Genomic DNA, 10665 nt, shown 5'->3' with positions numbered 1-10665 from the left:
TTTGGCATCAGTGGACAGTAAGGTGTCGCCTCGAGATGCCAGATGGATCAAGTTTAACACCTTGGTCATGTTATCTTTTGCCTCTCGGCCTTGGGAGAACCCCACCTGGTCATTGTGAATGAGTAAGGGAAAGAAATCATTAAACCTATTCACCATTAATTTTGCAAATAATTTGACATCCACATTTAGTAAGGATATGGGTCTATAACTTGAGCACATCGACGGGTCCTTTCCATGTTTAGGAATTACCGTTATGTGGGCTTCTAAGAAGTGGGTATTAGCAGATATAGAGTTATAGGCTTGCAAAAGTCTAGGGGTCAGTATGTCCCTAAACTGCTTATAATAGATGGTTGAGAATCCGTCTGGGCAAGGCACTTGCCTAGTGGCATGGAGGCTAATGCATCTTCCAATTCCTGTGTAGCGAAGGGTCTTTCTAATGTCTCTCTATCAGCAGTTGGAAGAGTGGGAAAGTCAACCTTTGCTAAGTAAGCTTTTGTCTGAGATATTACGGATAGGGGATCAGTATCAGATATAGATTTCTCTAAATTGTATAATGCTGAAAAATACTGTTTGAAGCATTCTGCAATTTCAGGTGTTTTAAAGCGCATAGAGCCTTTAATATCTTTCATATTACCAATAAAAGTAGTTGCTCTCTGAGTCCTAAGAGCTTGGGCCAAAAGGAGACCAGGCTTATTGCCCCATTTCCCCATTGGTAAAATTTAGAGTTACATTTTCTAATAGAGAGTTGGATACCGTCGTTAAGGGGTTTATTCAATTGTGCGCGTGCTTCGGCCAGTTCCGTAAAGTCAACTGTGGATAAAGAGGATTTATGTATGGTCTCTAGGGAATGAATTTTTTGTAGCAATCTAGTTATATGCACCGGTTTTTGTTTTTTCATATAGGAGCCTAATTGTATTACTTTTCCTTGAAGAGTACACTTCTGTGCTTCCCATAGAAGTACTTTAGAAATATCAGGCATATCATTGACATTAAAATATTCTGACAGGGACATCTCAATTTCACCTTTGCCGTATTTGTCCTGCAACAGAGTTTCATTAAGATGCCAGGTCCAATGGCCTGGAGATTGCAGAGGAATTGAAAGAGTCAGGGATACTGGTGCATGATCGGACCAAGTAATCAAACCCACGAGGCCTCAACTAATTATGGAAGGTGCCTGTGGCTCACAAACAAATAATCAAGACACGAGCAGGCTCGATGAGGGTTGGAATAAAATGAATAATCGTGCACAGATGGGTAAAGGACCCTCCAGGAGTCAGCCAGCTGGAGCTCATGGAAAATCCTCTTAACCTGATGATGTTTTTTATTTGATACTCAAGGGGCATTGGAGGAAGTGTCAAGAGAGGGGTCCATAATCCAATTTAAATCACCACCCAATATTACAGTGCCTTTAAGAAGCGTGTCTATTATGTAAGGTGGGTTTGGAAAAAGGATGCCTGTTCTTTGTTGGGCACATAAAGCACAGCAAATGTGTACGATTGATAGAATATCTTGCAGTTTACCAGAAGCATACTACTTGGTACCAATTTGTGTATAGATATGTCGGTTACTTGCAAGTTCTTTGAAAAAATAATCGCTACACCTTTGGATTTTCCATCGGGGTTGTTACAGTAATAAGCTATTGGAAAATGGTGATTGGTCAGTGATGGGATTTAAGCAGTAATTTTGAAATGTGTCTCTTGCACTAAGGCGACATCAGCCCTCTCCGCCGATAGAAATCTAAGTAAAGTACAGATGGGTCCACGGTTATCTTGACTAGTTTTCTGCGCCTAGGCACAACATGACTTATTAGCATAAACCCTTCATCTATTGTTCTCAACTGCAATACAATACAGAGAACAATACAGCAGGGGATTAAGTCCGACTAGACAGTCTCAGTTAATCCTATTAAAGGTCAAGATAAAAGTGGACCCATCTGTAGACCTCTTTTTGGGGATATTCAATATTATTTTAAGTTTACCTGGTTGTGTCATGGGGGCCAAAAGATAGGATAATATGCATCAGTACTTAGAATGGTCAAGAAAAATAAAAAAATTAAAAAGCCATAGTAAAAGTAGATGAGAGGGAAACAAAACATCTAAATTAAGAACATGAACAACAAGAGAAAACCTGCAGTAGGGAGACTGAAACTATTGGGAATCAGACCCAAAAGGTACTATGACCATATGCAGATGTGGGGCACGGGAGTCAATACTAAAGGCTTATTATAAACCAAACTGTTGTACAGAGTAAATGTAAGCACAAGCATTGGAACTTGGTGTAGTAATTTTCAACACTTTCTACAACAAAATTTCCAAGATTCCTCAAGGAACTGTAACCTGAGAGTTAATCTAACATATACCAAAGATTGAACGCATTTCGGTTGGGTAAAACTGCTAATTTAAATTAGCAAATTCCCTTCGGTAGTATATCAAACAATGCAAGTGGTAAGAAGACAGGTCTCACCAATAGTTCAAGTAGCAAATTTAATGGTTGTAAGGAGAGGTGAGCAAAGTATTCCATCGGGTGTCGGACAGGAGTCAATCAGGTTTCACATGTGCCTTACGTTAAAACTGAAAATGTGTTCTAACAAATATTCTAGCAACACACCAATGTATGCAAGCAAACATTATATAGGTCTCGCCAACACTAAACGAGACTGAGTCCGACAAATGTTCCAGTAATGCCTCAATCGATGACACCATGGTAATATGGGTCAAATCTGTATTTAACGTAGATGGGACCAACCATTACCAAGAAAGGAGAAGAAAAGCATTTCTTCAGAAGCTGAATTTAGATCAATCAAGTTGTGCTTGTATCCTGAGCATCTGGAGAGGGATAAGATCTCTTACTCTTTGGGCTGCGCACTTGCTGCCATGGAGGGTCACTTCTTGCTTGATGAGGAAGTTGCAGCTCGGGTATATCCAAATCCCAGTTTGGTAGCTTCATATATAAGTCCTTCCAGATGATGACACTTGGAGGTTAAATGGGAAACCCCAACGATATTTGAGCTGACGTTTACGGAGCTCATCGGTCAGGGGTTTGAGAGCTTTCCATTGCTGGAGGGTGTGCCAGGACAGGTCTTGGTATATATGTATCATCTTCCCATTAAAGTCAACTCCATCTAGTTGCCGAACTTTCATCATGATGTCATCTTTTTGGGATTAATAATGTAAATGGCCTATGACATCGCAAAAGTGATCCGTTGGGAGCCATTTTGGCTGAGGTGCCCGATGAGCTATGTTGAATGTAATAGCCTCATTGGGATCATTGTCGAGAATCTCATTAAATATCTTTGTAAGGGCATCCACCAAACCAGTTTGGGGAACGTCTTCTGGCAGAACTCTGATTCATATATTATTTCTCCTCCCCCTGTTGTCAAGGTCAATTATCCATGTCTGTAGCGACCTAATTTCAGCCGATTGAGCTGTGATAACGTCTGTTAAGGACTTAATGAAAACGAAAGAGGAGTCACAATGTTCTTTTAGATTAGACACATGGTCAGATAGTTCAGAAATATCATGCCTAACCGTTGCCAATTCACGCCTGATAGTTTCCGGAAGATCTTATTTAGTAGGGAGAGTCTTCATAAAAGCTAGAATATCTTGAAGATCTTTATCTCCTTTGCGATCTGAGTGAGACATATCTGCAGTTGGTGACGATGTCGGAGTGCCAGGGGGAGGGGGAAAGACTTGAAAGATCCTTCTTAGGTCTGGAAGGTGCGGGATGCAGGAATGGTCTAATATCTTCCTTGGACATGGTCTCCTTTGGATGCGGTGTATTAACCTTTTGCAAGGATTTCTTGTTCCTGACCATAATGAATTATAACCACAATTTGCGGAAAATCTCAGAGATCAGGATTATCAGGACTCTGATAACATTTTGTTTACATTTTGCGGTGTTAGAAGCCTTTAGCACAATGACTCCCAGTGGGTTGGCATTAGCAGTCCATATATAGTTAGCAGCATGGTCCAGGATGCTCATAGTTCCAATTTTGCTTGTCACTGATGGGCATAAGCTTTAAGTAGACTCCGTTTATAATCAAAAAATTCACATCAGCTATTCCCCTCAGAAAGTGGGTGAATTTTCTAATGTATATATTGTGGAATGTTAGAGGAGTTAAAATCTGGGCCTTTACTATTATTTGGACACAAGGGGGAGCTCCAGTTTTGTAAATTGTATCAAATCAGAGGCTTAATGTGCCCACATAGGGATTTCAATTTAGCAGAAAATAATCCCGATTTTGTGGGGGTGAATATGATATAATTAACTGATAAAAGACCTAGTGTGATTTACCACATAACACACTCCTTAGTAGGAGGTATGGCTCATTGCTTTATTAGCCGGTAGTATTGAAGAACCGTTGGTGATTCCCAGGCACCTAAACTTATAGTTATAAAAGGCCAGTGTCAACTGGCTTTTCACTGCCAGGGGCCTTGATTATAACAAGTCTCACAGATAGGTGGAAGAGAGATTGGGTACCTGATAAGGGGGAGTAGGAGAGCACTCCAAAGGTGCCCACTTGCTCAGTGCATGCTGGCCTCCCTCCCCTCTCCCTACACATCAACCCTCCACACTCACTGGCACTTTGAAGACCAAGCTGTGGCCAGGAACAAGAGAGCTGATCATGTGCTGGTGTGGTGCGCAGAGCTCTGCGGTCCTCAGCCATTGGCACACTTGCAGTCCACAGCGGACAGGGAGGGGAGGCTCTGTGTTGCGCTCCACTGTGTCAATCCTTCTGGCCAGGGAGAGTCACTCGATGCCCCGGGTTACTGTGGGCGAGTAGGCTGCAACCTGCAGGGATGGGGAGAACCCATCCCCAGCTCCGCAGCACAGACTCACCGCTAGACAATGGTGCCATTGGACCCCAGCAATTTCTAAGATAGAAATCAGGCTCCAAAGTGCTGGATTAGGTGCTACATTAGGCAGGCTTGGCAGGAGCTCTCTTAACATGCTGCCGTCCTGGTATCCAGCCAAGCCACACACCTGCAGTTCCACTTCTGCCTCTGCCAATAGCACTTCTTGGTCCGTGTGGCTTCACCCCCTTCACACAAGTCACTCTACCTCTCTTCGCTGAGCAAAAAAAGTGGTGCCCCTAGGCACGTACCTCACATGCTAGTGGGAAATCCACCACTGCTTTGAATCAAACCCTAGATGTGCAATGGGGCTCTTATCTGCCATTAAATTATCTGCCACCAGTGCATAACTTAATTATTCATCATCATTTCATACAGTTAAAGAAATATTTCCTTATGTGCTTACTTTTAAGGTATGAGTTTTCTGAAAGGAAATATCAGAGCCCGCCTGTCTATTCTGGACAAACACACAGCTGTGCAAAGGCATAACAGAACACAAGCCTGTCATCTCATATTTTCCATTGACAGGATCTGTTTCCATAAGCACTTTACACTCTTTATCTAAAGTAGAAAATCTGATACAAATAATACATTAAAATGTTAGTATGTGGTAAAGATGTGACCATTTTTGCTGGTTTGGGTTCTAATTCATCATCTGCTTTTGGTTTTGGTTTTGCCTAAATGCTGTAGTTTGGGTGGTTATGATTTTTCCCCCAAAAAATTACAAAAAAACTAAAATTACATAATTTTTTGTTACTGCAGTATTATTAACCTCAATAACATTAATTTCCAGTCATTTCCAGTCACTGCCTCATGGCTCGCAATATTGTTTTCATGCAATTTAGGCCACAGGCAGCAGCAAGTTGGCTGGTTACTAAGTGACAGAGCAGCAGTACAACTACATGGCAGTTTATAGCACATCTTTGAAACACTGCTACACAGCAGTTGCAGAAATATGAAAAAGTGGTGCAAGATGCAATTGTCCTTGGTCCCTCCTATACGACCTTATGTTGGATATTAAAAAGGACTTGCACAGTTTAAAAAACCAAGCACTTCAGCAGCAGGGACAGCCACTTTTGTGGCTGAAGAGATTGGTTTGTTTGGGACCCCACAGAACAAGTTTTTGGAAGGACTTCCTCCAATCACTAATGAGGTCATTGATGATGAGGTTGTTAATTACATTATAATCTTGTAAAATAAATTTCATGAACTCACCGTAAATGACGTAACATGGACAAGGTGCTTAGATGGCTAATGTCCCTACCTCTACTAACTTTGATCTACCAAATAGAGCAGATGCCTTCACAAACATTGTTAGTATTTGGGTAAAATAATTCCACACCCAAGAGGTACATTTTTGGTAATATACCCAGGCATCACAGCCAGTTACTAGAGCCACTATTGGCTGAATTACACAAATAACATCATCAACATCCTCAGTGTCAGATAGTAACAGTATGCAAATATCCTCCTCATCCTTTTCCACTTACATATAAGCATCCTCAATTTCTATTATGTCCTCATCGCCATATTTATTTGTACTGCTCCCCACATGTGCAACTGGTGCAAAAAAGGTGTAAGGAGGTGAAAGACGCTTCTCTGTGAGGACAGTGTAAGAAATCTCAGACTCGCACATAGCTAATATGGACAGCACTAGACGCTCCTCAGGGATGTGTGACAGTTCTGAACACACAGTTCTACTACCTTAGTGGTTTTTATTTTTTTGACACTTCTGAGTGAAAAGGTCTTGCATCATCAAAGGGAGTATATGCCTCACTGAGAGTTTCAGAACCACTACTCAAATAAAGGCAAAGGCTTCAGCCTTTCCTTGCCACTGTCTGTGGGGAATGGCATGTTGCCAATGTTATGTTTTCTGCAATAAACTTTCCCTTTAATAGAGGTGTTTTTATCTTTACCCCTGTAAAATATATATTTTTTTATTTCAGATGCCCTGACTTAAACCCTCTATGCCTTGAGCATCAGCTTTAGATGATGTTGAAGGAACAGTATCATCAGCATGACTGGTTGTAGCAGCTGCAGTGCTAGTATTTGGTCTAATAAGGTCTCCAGACTGGTGCCGCAATATCAACATCCAGGATCCTGAAAACTAATGGCAACTGAGATAGATGGACCATTTTGCTAGTGGCCATCAGGAAAGTACTGGAGGTTCTTAAAAGTTGTCAAATGGCTGACTTTTGCATTTTTTAATGGTGGAAAAATGATAGTCAGCAGGTGTTCTAAAGCAAATTAAAGACTTTAGAGTGTTTTGGGATACAGAAAAAATGCCTGCAAAGTGATTGCTGCGTGTTTTTCTACAAATTTATAAATAAATTGGGTTAAACACTTTTAGCTCCCATCTATAAGTTCAAAACTCCATTCCAAGCAATAAAGCAATTCATCATATCTATACTATATAATTTATCCCCTTAATGAGCATTTAGAGAATTCACCAAAAACATATTGGACAAATAATACTATTTAAACCTCTCCAAGTGCGTGATTATTTTTTGAGGTGGTGTACCAGAGAGTCTTCACCCCTGCTCAGGAGGGTGTGCACAAAAAAATGCTAATTTGCTGGAAAATGCAATGTGAGCTAGTAATTGCACTGTAAATACAGCAATTCAATTGACCCCAAAGAGTTTCATATCATTTCATACATATGAACCAATTTTCTACTTAGACACCAATCTACTTAGACCCTGAATAAGCTTTGCCTGCTCTCACAGTGGTAATCATCTGAGCAGGGATCTTCAGTCTACAGTGCTTTTGTCAACACTGGAGTCATTGAAATTAAGTGGCTGGATAAAATGGAGAATTAAAAATAGAATTAAAAGTTTGGACAATTAAGCAGTGAGTGATCTGCTAGGTGTCTTCTATGTCAGTAGTCAAACAGTATAAAGAAGGGACAATTGCATTATAGCTAATGTGTTGAGGAGGGCAGTATAAACATATGTAATTTGAATGTGGTACTTTAAACTCTGCAGGAAAATTTTGAATATTATTGAAGAAGAGTTAATTCAAGAAAGCTCTAGAAGGCATCAGATAAAGTGATAGCTCTGGGTGTTAGGATTCTTGAAAGTTTAATCAACTAAATAGAATTATAACCCCACAGGTGAAAGCTATTGGAGATACCAAACATTGAACTGCTCTGAAGTGCCCAGTGGCTGCACCTTGCAAAAAAACCAAAAAAAAAAACATTGTGATATTGACCACCCTCTCCCCAAATAAAATGGCAACCACAAAACCCACTGAGTAAAACTGACATTTTGCAGGCATGACATACTGTTCCCATGTGGTTGGTTGAGTTGAGTTATTTGCCACGAGTAGAATGGTAGAACAGTATTCCTTTTAATGCATTGGGAGTATTTCCTGTATATATCTTTTAAGAAATGTTGGTAAAGTTTGCTGAGCAGTAATACAGAGGTGCACTCATTATTGCACTAATCTTGAAGTTAAGCTGTAGCTTTTATGTTACAGCTCCAACTACATGGATGTGAACACGTGTCCAAAAGGGTCCAAACTAATTGACTGTCAACACTTCTGTCCAAAATTGTTTACAACCCCTGTGGATCATTCCAATTTTCTCTCATTATTAACAGAATGTTTATGATACTTAACATCTCAATGTATATTACTTGTGTAGATAATTAAATAAACTCATAAGAGTAACCACATCTCAATTTATCCTACAAAAACACATCAGCAAACCATTTGCCCCATCCAGTAAAGAGAAGAAGCCCAGTCAAACGGTTGTGTTTTGAGCTTTATAGTTTAATGACATATACATAAATGAGATGACATGGATAAAAAAAGCTAGTAACAACATAAAGCTTCCCAAAATGTTGCTGGCCTCCACATGAATCATACAATGCAGACATTAAAAGTTACACAAATGCATCTGGAAACTCTGAGTTGCCAAGACAGCATAAACCTAACAGTTTGTGTTTATTCGTTAATAAACCTTTACATGATCTTTACAACCTCTACATGCCTCTTTTCATGCATCTAAATCAGATTACAGGGTAGCAGGATACGTAGACATTAGAAGATAAAACATTGGGAACATTTAAAAAAGATGACTATAGATTTCTGCCTTGCTCAGTATATTCTCATTTATCTCCTCGCATATTAATAGGCAGTTTGGGTTCTCTGCTGCTGATCTGGTTGCTGAATCTCAGCAGATGTGACTGGTTCGCAGGTAGCTTTAGAGCAGCCGCATCTAATTACATCTTTGTAGTAATGGACTCTACGTTGACCATTGGCGCACAACAGCTCCACTTGTCTTTCTGCTACTTCCAGCTCTGTGCAGCAACTACACTGGTGATCCATACCCTGAGATTCCATGGAATAGCTAAAATGAGACACAAGGAACAAAATTAGAACAATGAATTAATTGTACCCTATTGTATTATGGTTTAAAAATGTTATTTTTGGAAATGATAAATTATGTTCTACATTAAACAATTTGAACGCAAAATATCAAAGACTGTAGGTGTGTTTTAAAGGGACAAGAGTATGCAATGACCATTCCTGGCTGTTGGTCAATAAAGTTGTTCTAAAACCTAATAAGTAACTGTTGTTTTGCATAAAAAATGTGATTAGTTTATTAGCCATATATTATTATTTGTGTAGTGTATTATTTACCATAGAGTAAAAGCCTTGTATTAAATAAAATATTGTAATTGGGTTGTGATTGTGGGGAAGGGCTTGTTTGTTTATGCAGCCTAACCTTCCTATCAGTGACTATTGACAGAACGTATTTTGGCAGGAATTCCTATAGAAGGGTAATGGAACTTGAGTCTTAAAATAATTATTTAAATAGGAAGGTAGATTACATATTATGTTGAAAGTCCTAACTACAGGGTATGGCCAAATATCCAGTATATTAATATATTATTGTTAAATATAAGTCAGAAGTGAAGGAGTAATGCATGTGGTTAGATATGAAAACTGGTGAGTTGTGAAATACATAAAACTTTATTAAAAAAAAATAATTTCAGTAAGTTAATGCAGCCTGGGATGGACAGTGTTAGGTTGCTTAATGAAGAACATCCACCTTCTGAATGCTTGCCACTGGGGGAAAATGACGGCTAGGAACGAAAGACAGGTCTCTAAAGACCATTGAGTTACTTAAAACATTAAGCAGTTCCTGAGCCATCCAGCTCAGAAACTTTCCTTCCCAGGAAAGAATAGATTTTGACCCTTATTTGTGAATGTTTAACACAGCCTTAATAGTTGTTCAATTGGCTTTAACTGTTAAAGACTCATTAAAGTCCTTTGGTCATCCGGCACATTGTTTCAGTGCTTCCATTGTTATTCTGACTTAATTGTTTATGTAATTTTCTGAAAATTACTGTGCTGAATTATAAAAAATTAGTAGTTTCAGCTCCTAGTAGCTACTAGCTGGTAGCTATAAATTCATGAAGCATATGACTTACAAGGATTTTCCCATACAGGGGCCTCCGCAGTATGTGAGCTCAACCTCAATCTCGCAGTCCTCTACTTTCAAAACAGTCAAGTTCTTACGAGAGCTGCAGTTTTCAACAACTGGTTTCTCTATTATTTTAACTTCTGCAAATTAAAAAACATTGTTATTTCATTATATATTAATAAACAAGTTCTGTAAAAAGTAGTATACTTTATTTCTTACTCGCCCACTTTTCTTAGAATAAATCTCCTTTATAGTTATAAAATACAACAGGCCCCATAATCCAATTCACTGACCACCTTGCCAAATAAATAATTTAAATTATTTGGATGAATAGCTTTGAGTGGTGAAGCTGTGGTCTCCAGCCATTGGTTTTGGGTTGCA

General features: G+C 39.3%; 1 protein-coding gene across 1 annotated transcript in view; it reads right to left on the bottom strand.

Moving 5' to 3' along the window:
- Positions 1 to 8603: 8603 nt before the first annotated feature.
- The window catches only part of LOC134968654 (uncharacterized), a 188434-nt gene continuing 186372 nt past the window's right edge, over positions 8604 to 10665 (bottom strand). The window contains exons 87-88 of the mRNA XM_063944178.1: positions 10292 to 10424; positions 8604 to 9204 (exon numbers count right to left, since the gene is read on the bottom strand). Of these exons, the coding sequence (XP_063800248.1) occupies positions 8982 to 9204; positions 10292 to 10424 (356 nt within the window). The 3' untranslated portion in view covers positions 8604 to 8981. The remainder of the gene's footprint in view (positions 9205 to 10291; positions 10425 to 10665) is intronic.

Source organism: Pseudophryne corroboree, chromosome 11 (assembly GCF_028390025.1).
Source record: "Pseudophryne corroboree isolate aPseCor3 chromosome 11, aPseCor3.hap2, whole genome shotgun sequence".
Classification (NCBI taxonomy): Eukaryota; Metazoa; Chordata; class Amphibia; order Anura; family Myobatrachidae; genus Pseudophryne; species Pseudophryne corroboree.
Note: the sequence above shows the minus strand (reverse complement) of the source record. Positions and strands in the feature narration are given on the sequence as shown.